The sequence below is a fragment of the Lonchura striata genome, chromosome 2, assembly GCF_046129695.1.
Source record: "Lonchura striata isolate bLonStr1 chromosome 2, bLonStr1.mat, whole genome shotgun sequence".
Lineage (NCBI taxonomy): Eukaryota > Metazoa > Chordata > Aves > Passeriformes > Estrildidae > Lonchura > Lonchura striata.
The window spans coordinates 15,335,974-15,356,337 of record NC_134604.1 but is presented as its reverse complement, the minus strand read 5'-3'; the positions used below and the strand labels follow the sequence as shown (position 1 = coordinate 15,356,337).

The following is a 20,364-nucleotide window of genomic DNA, read 5'->3' as shown; positions in this document are numbered from 1 at the left end:
ATGTATTCGTTTTCTGATGATCCCCTTGCTACATTTTCTGAGGAAAATATTTTCTATTTTTTCCTCTCACTGCTGTCTTCAGTACACACTTGAAATTTGGTAACCCCACATTGGCCAAAATAAACTGTTGTCTGCAAAGATCACCAGACTGCACCTAAGCAGCTGGAGAGAAGTGACGCTGTCTTAATTGTGATATTGGGATAATCTTAAGAGTCTTTTCCAGCCTAAATGGTTCTATGAAAGGTATGATCTGTGTTATTAAAAGATGCTTTAGGTTTTCTCATCCATTCATCAGGGTTACTGTAGGCTGACAAATAAAATGTTATGGCAAGTGTGCTTTGTGAAGAATGTCTGAATCTATATGTGGATCAGTTTGAACAGTTTTCCAAGCACGCCCATGTCTCTGAGCTGTGCTTCTACCTCATCATTTCAGGTGGATGGTGACTAAAAGTGAAACCATGTTGTGTCTGTGTTAGCTGTCATCAAATTAATGAGCCATCCTATTTCTGATAGACTTCCATGCAGTGATTTTGTATATTCATTGGCCATCTTAGCAGGAGGCCAGGGGTGAAATAGCAGAGGAGCTGTAGGTCTCTGATTTAGCAGCAAAGGTCGAATGTCTAAATTATAACTGACTGGGTGAGTGGAGCTGGGAATTGTGCCGAGCTGTGGTAGTTCTTTGACTCTTCTAAGCACTTCAGACACAACTTCTGTACTTTACCCCTGTTATTTTTTTCCCTACAATGAAATATTTAGCTCATAAAGGGAGGAAAAGATACTTTAATATACACCTTGAAAATATTAAGCCTAATTTTTCTGTGCACCTGGGGGACTTTATCAGTCATCACTTGGAAAATTTTCAAGAAAATATTACTGATATGTATTTGCTGTGTCTGTTAAGTGATTGCAGAAAGTATACCACCTCCTCCAAATATTTTACAGATTTTGTTTTTCTTCTCTTTCTTTAAATTAGGGCTGTTAAGGGTGTCCTTTCTGAGTAGATGCTTTGTTTGAGCAACGTGATTGTTGAGCAGATGGTTTGTGTGGATGTAAACAGCTCTTGAATGTCATGTTTAGTGTGCTAAGTATCTGCACTACAGAGTGTCCAGTACACATTAGTGTATCATTAACCTCACTTTTAGTGCTGCAGGGATTTTGTTTTCTAAGGGAATAATGCAACAGTGCTCCCTGAAAAGGGTGTTTCATGGTCCCTGGATATCCTTCCTGTAGTAGTGCATGGAGAAAATAGCCCATTCTTCTATAACCCATTAGGAACAAATTCTTAAGCATCTCAGCACAGAAACGACCATGTGGACCCTGTCAGGCAAACCCAAAAGTTCCAAAAAGTAAGTGCAAATTTGATACACCAAATGTATAATTTAGGTTACAGTATTTCAGTAGCATCAAGTATTGTATCATTTGGCCTATAGGCTCAAGCCTGAATTAACCTGAGACAGTCTCAACCTTCATAGAAAACTCAGGGACAGAAAGTAAGGCAGAGATGATTAAGTCTGCTCCTGTGCCTCAAGGTGAGATCTCTGTATCTCTGTCATACCTGATAAAAGTTTGTCTGACTTGTTCTCAAAGACCTCCAGGGTTGGAGATCTCTTAAGATCTCTCCAACCCCATCAGACAACTGTTCTACCAATTTCATAGACCTTATAATTAAAAACCCTTTTTCTTAACATGCCGTCTAAAGCTTCTGTGCTACAGATTAAACCTGTAGCTAATTGTCCTCTGACAAGTACTGCTGTACACTGTGAACATAGAAAATAGAAATTATTCTGTAGCTCTGCTTTCTCACATGAATTTCATTTCAAGGTACCATAAAGATGGCTATATTTAAGCAGGAGACATGGTATTAAATTTTGATGGCAAGGACTGCAATTATGTGATAAGATGGAGCCAGCTTCTTTTTGGAGTTGCACGTGTGCAAGTTGCAACATGAGAAATTCCAGTCACCTACATGAATTTACTTTTTTTTTTTCTTTTGTCTTTACTATAAAAATGGTCACATATTGGAACAATTTGTCCAAGTGAGTTGGAGAATCTTTATGCTTGGAAGTACTCAAAACAAAGCTGGATTTACCAGAGCTACTTTGTGCAGAAGCACAGACTGCATGACCTTCCCAGCCACATTCCTTTCAGCCTAATTTGTGCTGTAATTCTCTGTCACAAAATTTTTCATCCAGTGTGCCAATTTACACAAGACATTTTAGAAGTCCCATGAACCTGCTGAATATGGGTTGCTGTTCTTAGTGAATGTGCCTTATTCTGAATATAGTTTTAAGTTTTACAAAGAAGTTAGAAATCAAAATTAAACCTAGAGTCTTAGTTAACTACATACTGTTTTTCATATAGCATAGGATGGAGATTTATATTGTCATGGTTTTATTGTATATTGATTTTATTTCAAAAAATCTCATAACTTAAAATTTAATCACTAATTATCTAAGTAATGTCTGCTCAGGCTGTCTGTGAATTCCTGCTAAATTCCTGACTTAATGATTAGAAATCAGAGAGGGGGATGCTTTTTCTTTTGGGAGTCAAGGGAGACGGACTATTGCTGCCAACCATGAATTTTTGAAAAACCTAAGGGTTACTTGTAAAAACTGTGGCTGTTGCTGCCCACAGCAACAAATGAAAGATAAAACAGAAGTTATTTTGGAGTTTGTGCAATCAAGACTTTTATTGTGAAAGCAGGTATTTTTCTCCTCAGCCATGATGTAGACTTTTGTTGAAATGGAATTTTATAGGTGGTACCTTTTGGCTTCCCAGGATGCTTTGTTAAATTGGTGCTTGATGTTAACAGCTGTATGTGTTGAGGGGGATATTTCAAGATCATCCCATCTGAAGTTCTGGTAAGTTCCCTTGCAATACTGAAGATTTTTAGAAAATCTTGAAATGTGCTTCCCTCTCTGCTACTTTACTTCTTCAAAGAAGGGATCATGAGCATGGAACTTTGTTTCAGGATGGATGGAGGGAAAAAAAAGGCTTAAACCTTGGTATGTTTAGCTCAGAAAACCAGCAGACAGATGAAGAAGAAGTGTGATGCCAGGTGCTGTAATCTCCCCATAAATGTAAGTGCAGGTAGAAATCACACTGTCTCATCCCATTCCCTGTGTGCTGTCACATTCTCAAATGAAAAAGGTAAATTTCACCTTTTTTTTTTAACCCAAGCTTCAAGAAATTGTCAAATAAAAGATAACAGAAATTGTTTTGTTTGTGAAAACGTATTAATTAAAAGGCAATGAAAGTGTAATACTGGAAGACTTTGGAGAAAAAAACAGAAGTAAGGCAGACAATTTAATTCTGTTCTCTCTGGCTCCACAGTAGCCCACAGTAGTAATGAGGTGATGGTTGTATACTCAGAAGTTAGTACCAGTTTTTAATCTTCAATCAGAGCTTTAAAATAATTTAATGAGAAAATACAGAAGAGAAAATTTTCAAGTAGCTCTGCAAATGGTGTGAAGAGAAACTTTTAAATTAAAAAGTTAATTTGGTCATTCAAGAGGCTTTCACTGAGTTTAAAATTCCTTGTGAAAGTGACCAGCAGAAACTTTATTTCAAATTGTACCTCCTTTTTTCTACCTTTCCGTTTGAAATGTTCACTTTGACCACTTTATCTGTTGTTCTCATCAGGGAATGTATTTCTGGATACTTCTTCACATTTTAGGAGAATATTCTAAAGTTTCAGAGAATGCTTGTTTCATCTTTTCTTTCCTTGTCTGACAATTAAAATATACATTAATGACTCTTTGCTGTTTCAAGAATTCAAAGGGATAAACAAATTTTTAAAGTCCCAGTGCTGAACTTTGAACAGATGCTGTTGTCTTTCCAAGTGTTAAATAGTAATTGACTTTAAATAGTTTTTTTTTAAATGCAAAACTGATACAGTTTAACTAAAAGTTTCTTCCTGTTGTTTAACTTTTACTCCTGATTATGAAGATGCCATGATTTCATTAGTTTTCTAGTTACTTTTGTCTTCCTGGGTTGCCATGACCTGATTTTTTCCATGTCAAACCAAGCAGAGAAATTAAGACGGGGAAGGAAAACTTCACAGTATTAAAAAGTATGCAGGTTAATTTGGTATTTGTAGAGGTACTGAGTTCATCTTTAACTTCAATTCCCCCAAAACTCCAAGTCACTCTTTGTTTCTTTTGGGGTTTTTTTGCTTTTCTCATTAGTTAAAAGGTATGTTTTAGTAAAGACTAAATAGTTTTTTACAGTGATGGAGCTCCCTTACATCTTCTACACCGCCACTCTAATTACTGGCTTAAATAGTAAAAACCCACTTTAACCATGTATTTTTTCAATCCATTTGGCTCATGAACACTAGCAATGGTGGACTTTTAGGGGCTCTTATCGTGTATTTCACTGTCTGATAGTACTTTTGCCTGAATTTTTCTCAATGCCATTCTAATTTCCTTAGACAAGCTTTGTTCTTAATCTGTCTCACTACATCCAATAGTTTTTAATTAGATTTCCATATTGTCTCCTTTTGGTTGCAAAAGCCTAACATATTTTCCTCACAGTACTTGAAAAAACAAAGGTGTATTTCACATTTGGATTTAAGGCACCTCAGTGTGTCTCACTCACAGAGAAAGAGTGGGAGATTACACCAAAGATGCTTTAACTTCCCAGAGAAAGAAAATATGCTAAAAAACCTGCATTTATGACTCACTGTGGGGATAAACTAGCCTGCCACCAGCCCCAGCTATATCACTGTGGATTTTGATTTGCACACAGAATTTATATACTGTGGCAGTGTTCAAACTGAATGAGATGCTCATAATTGTTAAATGAAATGCAGCCATCTCAGTGGTGTTGAAAGGTCAAAGCTAAGGCCAGGAACAAGATTAATTTTCTTGTACTATATGTGGAAATGCCTATATGTGCTACTTTGTACACCCAGCACTTCAGCCTGAAGCTGTTAATTAATTTCTAAATGCCAGCAAACAGAAACTCGGGAGTAGTGCCATGACCCGTTCTCAGATCAGGATGCTGGGGTTAAATGACTTGTTGGAAGTCCCTGGGGTGAATTAGGATGATCCTAAATTTCTGATGGCAGGCCATCTCCTGGCACAGGTGCAGGAGATGAGGTGGGGAAGGGTGTCTGTGCAGGAGGCGGGATGTTCTCCCAGTGCCGCAGGACAGGCGGGCTGAGAGGTCCCTGTGTGGCTGTCTGGAGCTTCTGCTTCATAATGGGTGTTATTTGTGGGCAGGGAAATCCCAAATGTCTGGCAGCTGTGGCTGGAAGCTAATGCTTTGTTCACGGAGATCTGTGTTTTAATGCTGGTAATGTTTTCATTTCCCTCATTAGGGCAATAAAAGAGGTTGTATGTTGCAGATGATAGATAAATATGGTTGTTCATAAATAATACAGCTAGGATGAGAACAGTTCTCCCAGCCAGACGGATGACACCCCTGCCTTCGGATGAGTCCTGGAGTGAAATGGACTGTTCCATCCCACTCCCCAAAATATGTATGGTTCACCCCACACCTCTGTACCCTCCCCTAAAACATTAGTGTCTGTAACCCCATTGGATATGCCTCATCCCAACCCACCTCGAAGCTCTCCTGATAAGGGGGTTCGTGGGGCCACATGCTCTCTTGGAACTTCCTCCTCTCTTGGAACTTCCTCCTCTCTTGGAACCTCCTCCCCTCTTGGAGCTTCCCCTCTCCTAAACCCTCCTTTTGTCTCTCCCCTCCTCCTCCCTCTCAGGCCAAGACACGTGCTGCGTCTGGGAGCACAAGGCAGGACCTTCTGCACCCCCAATAAACCTCTTTCCTCAAGAGCAACCTTCAGAGATCTCTGCCTCCATCCACCCACACCGTGCTGGAGCGTGGTATTTTTCCGCAGTTGTATTTTTGGCAGATGCACATAGCCCTTGCTGACTGAGAACCTCTGGTAATTCAAACTTCAGCCGCCCAGCCGCTGAGAAAAGATGGTTTACAAGGGTGTCACGAGGGCTCCCTGCTGGGCAGGAGGTGAGGAAAACTGAGGTCACCTGGCAGGTTGCCCTCCTCAGGGTGCTGCTGTGCCACCCCGGGGGTTGTTCAGCAGGTGGCGAGCCCAGGTGGGCTGAGGGCAGGAGTCTGCGCTGCAGCCTGCAGCGGATTACAGCCTGGAGAGCACGCTCGGCTGCCGCTGGATAAATCGGCTGGGATAACAATCCTGCCGTGGTGGGCCTGTCCCCTGAGCCCCAGCTGGCAGGTGTCGGTGCAGCAAATGGGAGCACAGAGCCCAGACACAGCGTCACTCATCGCTGCGGTCGCCCGATGGAAGCCGTGATCTCGTCTCGCGCGCTGCCGCACCAGCCGCGTGGCACGTGAGGGCACGGGCCCGTAGGATGATTCGGGCTGAAGGGACCCCAGAGCCATCCAGCCCAGCCTCAGTTCGGCTGCAAGGTCAGGCCAGGTTACCCAGGGCTTGCTCAGTGAAACTCGGAGGAACAAGTTGCCAAAGGACTAAAAGCTAATTAAAGCTTCATGAAGCATGTCACAAGCAGGAAAGCTCACAGAGAGCGGGAAAGGGGAGGCCAGGGGAAGACATGACAGCTCATTACAAGAGGAGCAGAAAGATAACATTATAGCAAGAAAATTTTCTCCTTGCATCAGCGAGGATCTCAAAGGGGATCTGGCAGGTAGGTTTCCATCCAGAAACCACTGTTTTCATGGTGAACCTGAGAAACTCTTCAGACTGCTGTGACAGTGTAAGAGAGAGGACTTTTTAAATTTATTTTTCTTTTACTGATGACATGAAGTGTAAGTAAAACAAAAGTCACTGATATTCCTACAGTGCTGTGAATATCAAACTGCTCAAGCTTAATTGTGACACAGAATCAAATGTCCTGTCAAGGTTGCTAGAGGCCCTGACTGTTGAAAACTGGTGGGATGTACCATGGAAAGGATTACTTTATATAAACCCTACGCTCTTGCTTTTTCCTGAGTGCTCACTAGGGGCTTCTGGCAGATACAGACTGGGAGAGAGGCATGGGGAATGGTAAGTGAAAGTTTCTGTGATACTGGCTCGTGGAATTGCCACCGTGCTGCGTGTTCATCAGGCACTTGTGCCTGAAGGGTCCTGCTGTGCTAGAGGCTTACTGGCTTTCATACAGTAAAATCTTGTGCTTTCGTCTCAGTCATTTGAATATGGCACCATCTTAAAATACAAACTTCAAAATCTGCAGCAGGAACAGTGCTGTTTGTATAATGCTTCAGACTTTGAATTGAGATTTTGTGTGCAAATTATGAAATACCAATAGCTCAAGATGTCTCTTACGGCAAAGTGGAGCAGGAGGGAGAATATATGGAGAGTAGGATTGATTATATTGAAGGGAAGAAAGAAGAATTTGCATGGTTTCTGTGTTACAACTTAATATCCACATATATCTTCAAATAAGCACAGTGTAAATGTTCTCTGTGGCTTTTTTTCATGCAAGACGCTATTTATGGTTAAAGGTATGGAAGGACCCTTTCATATTAAAGCTTCCTGTTCTTTTGATTTACCAAAAGTTAAGTAAAGAAAGGAAGATTAAAGAGGAAGGAAAGTCTAAATAGATTTCTGTTTCTGGAAGCAGAGACTACAAAACAGCTTTTCAAGCAGGGCATAAATTATGCTCACAAATAAGAAGCACAGTCTTTACAAGTGTTATGTCTCAGAGCTACTCAGAGAAGACTTTCACATGTAGAGATTTAACTATATTTGATGTCTCAGCTCCTAATAGGGGAAAAAAACCAAACCCTGCACTAGTTTCTGAATACAAATGGTTTTAAAAAATGGGCAAAACCGCAACAAACAAAATAACAACAAACAAAAACACTTATAAAACTAAACTGTTGTCAAGTTTTTTATGTAACAATTTTTTTTATAATTAATGCATCTAGTTGTTTATGTCATAGATATTTTAATAGTTAATATAAATGTTTATGGCTGAAAAGGGTTGTGCAGAGAAAAAAATAAGATTTTTGTGCATTTCCTGCACTGAGGTACTCTTTTAGATTAGACAAATCTGTGTGAATGGTACAAATCACAAAACTACGGAGAAATGTCCTCCTTCACTTAAAGTTGAATTAAAATCTGGCATTGAAGAATGCTGAGATGTTAGTCAAAGTGAAGGAAGAAAATATGACAGTAGAACTTTGAAGCTGACATGGTGAATCATTCACTCGTCAAATTTTGGAAATTCTTTTGTTGTCATGTTTCTGTTTTTTATTTCCTCATGCAAAGTACTCAGTTCCTCTGAGATAAGACAATTATTTAAGAGGTTCATTCCAGGCTCATGGTGTTACTTGTCTAATACTGAAGACAGCAGCCAGAGCTGTGGCATATCCCCCAAGCTGCAATGTTGGCATCTTCATTTCCAGGGGTGAGTTTGAGTAGAGGTGACATGTGAAGTGGTAAATCTCTGATCCCACTGGGGTGACTGCACCCCTTTGTGATGCAGCTGTTGATCAGAGAAGTATATGGGGGAGCAGGCAGGGTTTGTCACGGGTTGGATGAAAAAAGGCCAGAGTTTGACTTACCCCACTTTTAAAAGTTTACTTAGAAGTTCAGTGTGGTTGTACAAGTGTCTTGCCTGCACAAAGAAAATGGATGTTGTGTGGATTTCTCAAGGACAGATTAGAGCTGTTCAATTTCTATCCTACAATTACGATAAACAATTCCATTTTCAACACATGCATCTTCTAATATTAAGGAATTGCATCTGCACTGTATTTAAAGAGCAGAAAAGAATTGCTTGAAGTTTAAAGACCACTGCTTCAGTATCACTAAATATATCTTGAAAGTTCTTAAGAAATTGCTGTTCCCTCAGGATGAAGCTGAGTTCATTAAAACACTTTTTTCATCATTAACATGATCCTAGGTGGCCTATTAACAAATAAGTCTGCTGATTTATTTCAGCTTGAAGTAATCTTAAATAGGATTGGTCACCTAGTGGAAATAGTAGCTTTCTGTGTAGGTGTTGCCCAATTTGAAACAATTACTCTTATCCAAATGTATTGTTGACACAACTAAAATTTGCATAGGACTTTTTGTTCATGTTCTTTCCCACTCCTGTTCAGCAGGATAGATTTCATCTGAGAAAAGCTTGGGGTAACTTTAATCTGTGTTAATGAACTGGGTTGAATCAGGAATTGAAATTACAGGGTTGTACTGGAAAGATAAAATAGGCAGCAATAGCCTATGGCACCCACTACAAAGAGTGGGGATGGGGGAGGGAGGTGCTTCCCAGAAAACTTTAATCCAAGGAAGAAAACACATTTGTAGATTGTGAAGCTGAAAATGTGGCTATGTGTGGTGTTTGTGAAGCCTTCCAGTGAAGTTGCATCACCCTTTTGGGCAGATGGTCTTGACAGAAGTAACATGAGCTTGGACAGGAGTCCTTGGGTCTCTGAGAGGAGCTGACCCGGAGGAAATTCAAGGGCATAAATTGGCGAGGAATAGAGCTTGCCTTACCTCTGGGTGTAGGTGCTCAGCTGAGTTGAGGGAAGATATGAACATGTGGTTTGCATGAGATGAAGCCCTGCCTTGGTGCTCCTTCATTTCAGTTCACTGATAGGGCTGATAGGCAGTTCAGAAGGTCAGAGGTGCAGGGCTGATGCTCTGTAGGGCTTAGGCTGTGTGGAAAATCTGGCAGAGAGTGCTAGAGACTGTGGGAGACAACAAATCCATTTGCAAACAGCTGTGCAGTTGAAGGAGAACTGGCCAGAGGGTTGAACTAAGGTAGTTCACCTCTGGGATGTGAGTGGAGTTTGTTTTATCTCAATTCTGTTCTTGATTCTCCTTAGTTTTTCAGAAGTGTGGAAGGCTGTTGTTTTTTGGCTCTGGTGTTCTTGCCTATATTTGCAAGCTGAAAACTGTTCTCACAAGCACATGGAGGTTTGTTTGTGAAGCTATGCTTTCTGAGACGATTAGTCTGAAGTGTGAAATAACTGTTCCTTGCTTCTTCCCCGTGTTTTTGATGTCACTTGAAGCAATTGTTGCCATCTGCCCTGTATCTTTTCCCACTGCAGGTGCTTTGGGAATATTCTAGCCTGCGTTAGTCCTTTTTACTTTTTGTGGAATAGGGACCTCTTTGGTCCAAAAAGAGAAGACAACAAGCAGTGGGCTTTAACGTTTTTAAATGACAGATCTCCTGAAAGGAATACAATGCAAAAGTGCAAATTAAAATCAAGGAATTTGGGAATGTGTGAAAATGACAGGAACTGTCATCTTTATGTGCTTTTTGTATTTCTCTTAGGCTTGTCAAAATGAAGAGAAGAACCATTCCACAGAAGAACTTAGTAAGTCTGAAATCCAGGAGGAGCTGAAAAAGGCCAATAGCCTTCCTAGTTTGACTCCTGGAAGCAAAACATCTGATAAAGACAAGCAACCCCGAGAAGGCTTTTTTCATTTCCTTGGAAGCTTATTTAATATTGCAACAAAATCTTCTTCAGTAGAATCTAAACCCTCTACCTTCCAAGATGAACCCAACAGATGTGAAAAGGATTTACAGAGCACAAATACCTTTCCAAAGGACATGCAGCCAAAGCACCCAAAAATTGAAGAGACTACAGGTAGAAAAAAAGAGGATTCTGTAAATAAAGGTGATGCCATCTTAAATAATACTGGGAAAGATATCACAGGGGATCTTCAAGGAGGCTGGAAACAGTCCTCACATACAGAAAAGTAAGTTTTGCAATTTATTATTAAATATGTTGATGTTTGTGTGTGTGTGTGTACAGAATTATGCTGACCAAGTTCTGATGACAGACTGAAATTTCTGTCATTTCTAAGGGTGGTTGGAGTGTCCTTGACTTGACTTTGTGCAAAACTCCAGTAGCAAATGCCCTAAATAAATGAGAATGGGAGAAGTCAACTGCAACAAAATATAACTTTAAATAAGTTGTTTAAAAGTCTCTTGACTAGATGTGGTGTTTACACATATGTTAAGAAAAAAAAGTGTAAAGAGTTTATTTCCATCCATATTATGGCCTATATAAATGTTTTGATTGAATGGCTTGAATGTTTATTCTTTTTATATCTCAGCAATTCAATAATTTTACTTGTGCAAGTAAGGTTTTCTCACTTTCAAATTATCTTTCCTAGTTTGACTGGATGATTTTTGCTTGTGTGATTTTTTCCCCCTAGTTCTTTGGGGCTTTCCTGTGATGTAAAGAAGGTTATGTAAAACGCTTAATTTTAATTAGCCAAAACATGGAATATTCTTTACAGTTCTGTAATATTTTTAAAAGATTAAAAAAAAAAAAAAAGTGGTGGCAAAGGCACTGTTGTGTGTTTGAGAGTAGAAGAGTTAAAACACTGGCTGTGGTCAACACTGTGTATTACAAAAGCCTTTGTGACTGTCATGAACATAGATATTAGTTTTCCAAAATCATTTGTAGATGTTATGTTGAAAATTTGGCTGCATGTGTGTCAACATAGCATGAATTTGGAGTTAGGTAGGAATGTATGCCTGTGGTACCTATCCAGTTTGTGATGGGTGTGTAGAACATGGACTTGTTTGTGGACAATGGACCTACAAGTGATGATGACTCAGGCTTTCAGTATGGCCCAAAATATTTATTTCAAATTTAAGCAGAAAGTAGTGATTGGGAGTAACCAGTAAGTCTATCACAGTGCTCCTGCTTGCATTGTAGAATGGGAGGATGTGCTCAGAACACCTTTTTTAATTTTAATTTTTTTTTAATTAATGGAGTTGTGCTCAGTTTGTTTATTGGTGGCATGTGAAATGTTTCATCTCCATGTAGGAGGTCAGAGACAGCCAAAATAGCTGCTTGTTGAATTCCATTTCCATACTGGGGATGTCTCCAGCACTCTGCCCTTACCTATCATTTGGCAGAATAATTATTTGAAGCTTTATGTTATAAATGCAGTGCCTGATCAGGATATGAATAGGTGATGCGGTACCTTTTTGAGTGAAGTTAAAACTGTATTTCCACCTTCAAAATACAGTAGTTAATACTGGTTGTGTTCTCATGAGCACTCTGGTTTGGTCTGTGACGTGGTCGACTGGTTTTTAATCCCAGACTCTTATCATGGTATCACCCATCTGACTGTGCTTTTTCCAAACTGCAGCTCAGCACCACCTCTGCTTTGATCAATTCAGGAGAAAAGTTCTCCTCCCCTCAGCTGTTCCCAGGGGAGCCCAGGAGTGTGGTGTTATTTGGTCTGGTTCCTGAGCAAACTGTATTCCCTAAAACCTGTTGGACAGGCTGGGTTGCTGCATCAGTCTCTTGCTGTGATTTGCTGTTTCTGTAGTATATCCTTCACTATCTGTGCACAATTTGCAGGGTAAGATAGATCTCATTCCCCTTTTTCTTCTTTGAATTTTTCATATAAATATAGATTAATAAAATAAGGCATTTATTCAAGTTTGCAGAGTTTGGAAAGGGTGGGTATTAACTCACTGAAGTGACCTCTTTGCTCTGTGGAGAAATTTTTGATTTATTTTTTGTTTTCCTGAAGTCACAGTTGGATTTTTCAATTGGCCATCCTTTGACATCCTGTATTGTTAGATAATCTTTGCAAACCAGTGTAGGTTTCTTCTAGTTAAAAAAAATCTGTAGATTTTCTTTTTAGTTCATGTGTCTCATGACTAGGCAAGCATGAAAGAATGTGTATTGCCAGTTTGGAGGTAAGGGTGGGTTGGCCTATATACAGAATGAAGCTTTTCTATGGAAAATACAATTTTTCTTCCAATTTAAAAAGTTGGGTTTTTTATTCATTGTAGTTGTTATAAATTAGGGCAAACACTAAACCATTCTATGTCTTTTAAGCTCATTCTCAAAAGTACAGTGTACATTCTGCTCTTTTTGGCTTGGGATACTAACAAGTTAGACAATCTCTGTGTAACTTTAATTATGTTTTTCTCTGCCTGACCACACAATGTGAACTGCTCTTCTGAAGCAATTAGTAAAGAAAAATTGGAATGACTGCAGAGAAGCAGAGGCTTGCATTGTTTACCTTTCTAAAAAGTTTGAATAACTGGTTTTTTTAGCAAGGAAAAGGTTTTTTCTTTTATGGAAGTGGTTATGCTGGATTTGTTCTCTTAGTTTATAAAAGTTTAAAGGATGTAGAGTAGTTTATTCTTTCCAATACTAGCTGGGTTTTTTACTAAATATTAACTAGCTGATATTCAATTAGCATAGTTAAACTGTTCTTGGTTGCTGCCAGTTGGCTGGAGACTCTTCTTGGGAGTGGGTGCTACAAGCACATGAGGAATGATGGGGAGGAGGGATAAAGGCATAGCACACAGCAGCAGGAAGGTGTGGAAACCATAAAGAGCAAAGATGATGTGAACCTAAAAGTGATTGAGTCCTAAAAGACATGTGAGGTGTGCTAGCGAGCCATTGTAAGCCAAAGGGATTGGTTCCATGGATTGTTGTGTTAAATTGCAATTTCAGCATTTCCTGTAGAGTCAGGATGTAGAAGAGAGCTTTACAAATCCTTGTTACCACTGCATTATTAATCTTACAGCAGTTTCCTTTGTCATGAGGAAGATGTAAATGAATTTGTTAATTCTAAACTGCAGTGAAATGCTGTGTTAGAGACTGTCTGTGGTTAGTGAGGAGGTTGCAATGATAAGTGGAAGAGGGATGGTTCTTAGATTGCATAATACCCATTAGAGTTGCATAAAAAAAGAAAGCCTAAACCAAACAACTTTCAGATTTCAAAAACCTACCAGATGGTCTCAGATGCCTCTACTCAGACAACCTCATTCTCCTCATATCCTTAAAGCAGTATTTGGTGAAATACAAGGATATCAGAGTGCTCTGACCTGTAAACTGAGGTTAATTTTGCCCTTAGTGGGAGGTCTGGCACTTGGGAAAGACTTGAGTTTCCAGGCCTTGGGCCAAGGAAAGTGGAATTCATGAGCTCAGTCTGTGGAGTACATGTTTTTGAGGGTCAAAATGTGTAGGTCACATTATTTATTCCTCCATCACCCTGGCTGGTTGGCTCAGAGGTAATTTGTACCTCAAAGGCTTTTGCTCCTTTAATCACAGCAGTGGCAAGTGGTAAAGGAGGAGCACAAAACACCAAACCATGACACATTTGGCAAAGTCTCTAGACAGCAATTACTGTGGACAGTAATTGCAGCACAGAAGATGTGAGGAGATTTGGGCTTAAGTCCCCAGTTATTTCATCCCTTAGTCTTCCATTTCTCTGGGATGGTTGAAGGTTTCTTCACTTTGAAGAAGTGAAAAGGAGCAAACAATTGCAAAGTAGGGTATTTGCTACTTAGAGTAGAAAAACCCTCTTACTTAAGTAAGATGGTAGCTTCTGGGTAGAATGGTCCCCTGTGGCAGACTGGTAGGTATAAAAGTGAAATCTTTGTGTTTACTCTTGGCCCTTGCACTCCTTAATGATGTTAAAATACAACCTTTAACTGGTGAAATAAGCCCTTAAAATAAAACCATGGAACAGTGGGGGTGCACCCGCCCTCAATTTCTCATTGCTGAAAGTCTACATGAGAGAGATGACAATTTCATAAAGTATATGACAAATATAAAACACAGATTTGCCCCATTGTCTTTCTTTCCTATAATGTAAAATTCTTTCACTTTTATATATATTGCCTGTCACTAAAAAGCAGTGATTTGGCTTCAAAATTGAGAATGGACTTCCTGCAGTTAATAGCTGCCATCTTCTCAAAGAGTCCCAGTGATGATATGGATGGTACCTTGTGCAGATGAATGAGGACAAAACTTCAGTGTTTTCCTTTGTTCTTGCCCCAAAGACTGATGATCCAGATCTGTTCTATTGACTATTTGCCATTTGTCTATTTTCCAGTAGATTTTTTTTAATCCATTAACAATAAGTGGATGTTACAAATAGTGGTGTGCAAAACAATAGTGCTTGTGAAACTGCACAGCTTTTTCTGGAGTTCAGCAAGGAGGAGCTTTATTGCTGAACATGGCTGAAGAGAAAAAAATAAAAATTTTACTTACTCTAAATGTTTTGATTAAATAGTCTGCTTAAGATAGTAATACCTCAATTTAACAAAGTATTTTAAGATCCCATCTTCTTCCTTCTGTTATTAACTTTGTAGATATGGATGTGAGAAAAAAACTCTGAACTCCACAGCTGCGAGGATTTTCTTACTGTAGGTAGAAAAGGGGGTGAGGGTAATTTCCAAAGCAGATGCTCCAACAATACATTTAAATTTCACACCCTACTAAGAGCCAGGTACCAGGAATAACTTAGTGAGAGCATTGCAAGCAATTTCATTCAGAAGGGAGGTAGCCCTAAGGAGAATGAAATTTTAGTGTGTTTACAGTTCTACTATGTTACACTTTATTCAGTTCTGTAAGGGATTTTTTTATTATTATTATTTATTTTATTTTTAGGTCTAGTAAACCTATTGCTATGCATCTAATTGATGTATTTTAGTGTTAGCAATTAGTATTTCCCACCTTGCTACTGTCAGCAAATCCTGTCCTTTTATTTTGATAGAACTACATCTGATAAAATCCTTCAGGTTTACATAATTCTGGTTAACAGGTTTGTTTCAGAGCTTGTAATTCTCCTTTGTGTTGCTTGTCAGAGGCAGGCTTGTGGTGATAACAAAACACAGCATTAATTTGTCTGATAGATTGTTGTGTACTGTGGTTTTGATTTCAGTCAGTAGCAGCAACATTCATCTTTCCCTGTGGATGCCTTTGGCAGAAAATCAAGAGTGAATGAATGGAAATTCGTGACTTAATTCCAATCAGTGGTCTGATCAGGTAATTCCTGAGGAAAAGTGGGGAAGCTGCTGCTCCTGCATTTGTTGGTGTTGATTTGTTGATCTTTTGATGGCCTTCTGGCCATGGAAATGCAGTGTTCAGTTGTTGCTGGTCAGGTGGACAGGGAGTCATTGCTGAGAGTAATCTGCTGCCACTTTAGGAGGGGCATAAACTACTGGGCAGCTCCACCCTTCTAGGTCAGCCAAATACCACCCAAAATTAGAAGGCTGTCCCAAGGAAGGAGCAGGATCATCCTGCCTCTGATTTTCTGGGTGAACTGTGGATAGTGGCCACTCTTGGGGCTGTGCTATCCGGAGAAATGCAGACCTCAAAGCATTACTCTACCTGCCAGAGAGGGGTGCCTACCCAGAGATGGCATGTGGTCCAAAGGAAAGGTTCTTGTTGGTGCCAAAGCAAAGATTATTGTGTTTCTGAAGAATGAAATTTTATATTTTAAGAGTAATTCTTAACAGATGTGTGATGCAAAACTGAGCTAAATAAATTAAGTCAAAACCTAATTCACTGGATTGTTTTCTCCACTGAACTTTTTTTTTTGGTAGGGTTGTTCAGCTGTGCAGTGTATTCAATTGAGTTAAACCCTTTTCTTTTCCTACCACACCTGAAGCTGCACTCTTGCTTAAAGAGTGTAAAAGAATGTCCTGGCTTTGATTCTTCATTACATCTCAGAAGAGGCCAAGAGCAGTGGCTTTCTTCAGCCTTAAGATGAGAAACTAAGGGGAGACCTCACTGCTGTCCCCAACTCTTCCACCCCAGTGAGAAGCAACAGTGGCTCTGCTTGTCCCTGATCCCTGGGAGGGGCAAGTCCTGGGCACCTGAACCTCTTGAGTGGGACAGAGGAAAATGGAGGGGCAGCAAGTGAGGACAGTTCCCACAGGTATGGGGCAGGAAGGCTGGCTGCTGCCAGGTACTGTGGAAATAGGGCAAGGAAGGGCTAGGAGTGATCCCAGGCCCTTTGTGCTGGTCTTTGGGTCAGCCTTGATGTGTGCTCTCTTCCTTCAGACTCAAAGAATAGGTTTTTCCAGATGTGGGAGATAATCAAGAAGTACTACCCTAAAGGGCAAGGGGAAGGAAAAACATTCTTTCCAAGTTCACCGAGACTGCATTTACTTTTATTCAAATTGTTGTTGATTCTTAATTGCCCTTATGGAACATTAGCTTTGAAATTTCCTGCAAAATCAACTGTGTGTAAATCACTTTTTTCAATCAAACTTTTGACCTTTTCAAGCATAAATTGTGACGTCTCAGGACACTAAGTATTTTAGACTGCAGATTTAAATCATGAAGCTATCCCCTCTGGCTAAAAAAATTTCTTTCATCTAAGTTGTGTATGGCAACTATTCAGTTAGCCCACAGAGTCTTTTTTCCAGCAAGTCTTTAATTTTTCCCATTTATTAATACCTTACATGAGCATAGAAAGCAGCTGGCTGAGTAAGCTGGATTCCACCAGAAGGTGTTTCAAAGTGACTTTAAGATAGTTGTTTGCAGATAAAGTACCTTAACATATTTTTCTTTAAAGCTGACAGTTAACCATTCCACTAACAGTGAAATAAAAGCTAAGTGGAAAAAAATAATATAAACAACAGTGTAATTTTAAGATGTTTGTAGAGGGGTAGCTAGGAGTCACAAGTACCAAATCTAGATCAGTGATTTTCAACCTGTAGCCTGCAGATTCCTCTGGTAGCTCCCTCTCTGGGGTCTATGAGAAGAGATTGGAGGAATCATGCATGGATATGCTTGTAAAAGCAAGCTGCACTGGGGAGAAAATATCTGGAAGAGTGAGGTAAGAGGGTAAAATCTCCATGGCATGTTTTGGAAGAATCAGGCTAGGCAGCAGTGCCCTGCTGTGCAGATGAGCTGTATTGCTGGGGGCCTGTGTGGTCTGCCTTCACCTTTTGGAAAAAGTATAGGGCTTTCTGCATTACTGTGTGGTACAAACAGGGTTGGAGGGATTGCCATCTCGATGGCAAACACATGAAAAAATGTACACAGTGTTCTTTACGGGTGCACTGGAATAAGTTATTTAAGGTAGCAGCTTTCCTCCTGCTTCTGGCCTTCCAAATCAGCAACACTGTTTTATAACCACTGCCACTTGGGTAAGTTACACAAGATGTCTGTCATATAAGATGTCAGAACAGGTTCCCCTCTTCTCCTTCAGTTAGTCTCCCTTTAACTTTTTATATCTTTTTCACAATAGAAGAAATATCTACAAGCACCTACTTTTGACAAATATAACGTAACTCATGTTGACATCCTCTCTTGTTGCTGTCAAAGTCTTTTGTGAAACTGATTTAAGGCTTTATAGGGAATTGAATAGCTTCCTGTGAGGACAGGAAAGAAGGAATCTCCTACTATTTGAAATATGTGACAGAATGCACACTGGGTTCTTTGTATAACCAGGCTTTCATCTGCATCCTCACATGAGCTAAAAAAAAATTTGCAAAGAGTTTTTAAGGTAAATTCTGAACTGACATTCTTTTGGTGATCAGAAATGAAACAAGTCTCCAGTGACACTTTCAGAAGGCTTTTTTTTGTGGCACAGCCTGCTTCTAAATTTGTTTCATAAGACTTACAGCTCAATTGCTGGTGCTGCACAGGAACACAGGTTTTCATTTTTTTAATGTCTTCTTGTTGCATGGGAGCATTCAGAGTGAATATGCTTCTGTGTGCTCTGAAAGGAAATGCATTAGGACTAAAAGGTCTGCTGATAAAATTTTTTATAATATGCTGAGGAGCAAATTCTTTATTAAAGGTCAGGCACTCAGAAGTTGCCTTGTGTGTGGAGGGTAGATTGGTTCTGGTTGAAAATAGAGCTCACTGGCAAAAGTCTTGGTAGAGTGAAGCCTGCAGGAGAGCAGAGCTGCCTGTTGGGAGACACTGGCACAGGCTGGGGCTCTGTTACTGAAGAGGAGCTGGAGCCAGTGCTCCTCAGATTTAGGTTTGTGCACAATTCTCCAAGGGGAAAATGGCATGGAGTCTTTTGACTTCAAATTGGTCAATTGGAGCATAAAATTCCCTCAGAAGGCAAACAGAGAGCAAAAAGAATTGGGAGAAATTATAACGGTTGCCACATAGGCAAAAAAATCTTCTGAGTACTTTTTTTTTGTCTGATCATCTGTAATAAATACTGGTTTAGTGTGATATGTAGCTCTAGTCAGTGTGGATGTAGAACCCAATCATGCTGGCTTCTCGTTGGCATCCCTTCTGTAAAATCTACCTATTCATTCCATATCTGATGCTTTGGGTTTCAGAATTTCTGAGCTTACATGAATAATTCAAAGGCAGAGTTTGACAACTGGAAAGGCACGTCCCAGGTTTCTTCTGGAGTACTGGTTCTTACCACATTTGTACATAAATCTGAATTCTCCCCACTTCATACCATATAAAAATATCAACCATGGTATAAAAGACACTCAGTAAAAGCTAATTCTTGTCAGGCTATTAATTGTCTTGCCTTGGTTTTGGTGGAAATTAGTATTTGGCATCTTGCAATACCATTTATTCATTACAGTTGATCTGTACAAGAATCCATAAAACTTCTTTTTCTTTTTGAGAAATGGTGCCAATATCTGTTTTGCTTGTTCTCTTAAAAGAAATTTCCTCTGGATTCAGGGCACTTGTAGACCAGCTTTTATTTTTGAGGTTGGCCAAAGTATAGAGGAGCTGCTGGAGTTTGTAAAAGCTTAATAGTGATTATTTAAAGCAGGAAAGGTTACTCAATAAGGTTAATTCTGAATAAGAGCATGATCAGGTCTTACATTCTTAAGACTTATTTTTAGTATGACTGTGACTGATGCTGAGTAAATATACTGCACTGCAGAACTCAACAGATCCTTCCACTCACATTTTTAGGATCTCTGGAGTTTTAGAGAATGTTAAAATGATGTGGGGTTTTTTACTACCTTTTTTCTCCACCATGTTTTGGTTTTTTTCACTCAGAAATGTTTGTCTCTTTGGAGGGTTGGGAATCCTAAAGGCAGCCATTTTAACAAATGGAGTGTGTGATGCTTAGCAGGTACCAGTGCTGGTATCTCTGGAAACCAAACTGGTGCTGTAGAAGACTAAATGTAGGCATCTAACTTGGCAAGTTGGGAGATGTGCTATTTATACAGGCCTTTCCTGTTTTCTCTGCAACTTAATATACCTGGCCAACAAACTCTATATTGAGATTTTGCCCCATCAGAGATGACAGTGAATTTAATCCCAATACAAACTGAATATTCAAGTTCTCACAAAGTCTAAATGCCCATACTAATGTATTTTGGCATTAGCCTAAAGGTACCTGACAATGTAAAACATGTATATAAATGGCTGTTTATATCTCTCTTTTAATGTTTATGAATTTGAATAATTCCACATTTACTTCACTTGTACTCTGTGTGTATTCTTTACTTGTGATTTTAAATAGCATTAAGTTCTCTCTTCAAAATAAAATGAATACTGAAGTAAGAATCTTGGCCTCTAAAATCTTGCCAGAAAAATAGATTCTATTTTTAGATTGATGAATCCATTCCATTTTTATATTCTTATATATCTTTTGAGAGAATATATATTCAAAATCCATACAGATGGGAATTGAAGTTACAGTTACTCAATGATACTCAGATGTTT

At 39.5% G+C, this 20,364-nt stretch overlaps 1 protein-coding gene across 1 annotated transcript in view; it reads left to right on the top strand.

Annotated features, from left to right (window-relative positions):
• CRYBG3 (crystallin beta-gamma domain containing 3) overlaps positions 1–20,364 on the top strand; it is an 80,848-nt gene that overhangs the window by 15,783 nt on the left and 44,701 nt on the right. Inside the window, exon 3 of the mRNA XM_021550174.2 lies at positions 10,248–10,675. Within this exon, the coding sequence (XP_021405849.2) occupies positions 10,248–10,675 (428 nt within the window). The remainder of the gene's footprint in view (positions 1–10,247; positions 10,676–20,364) is intronic.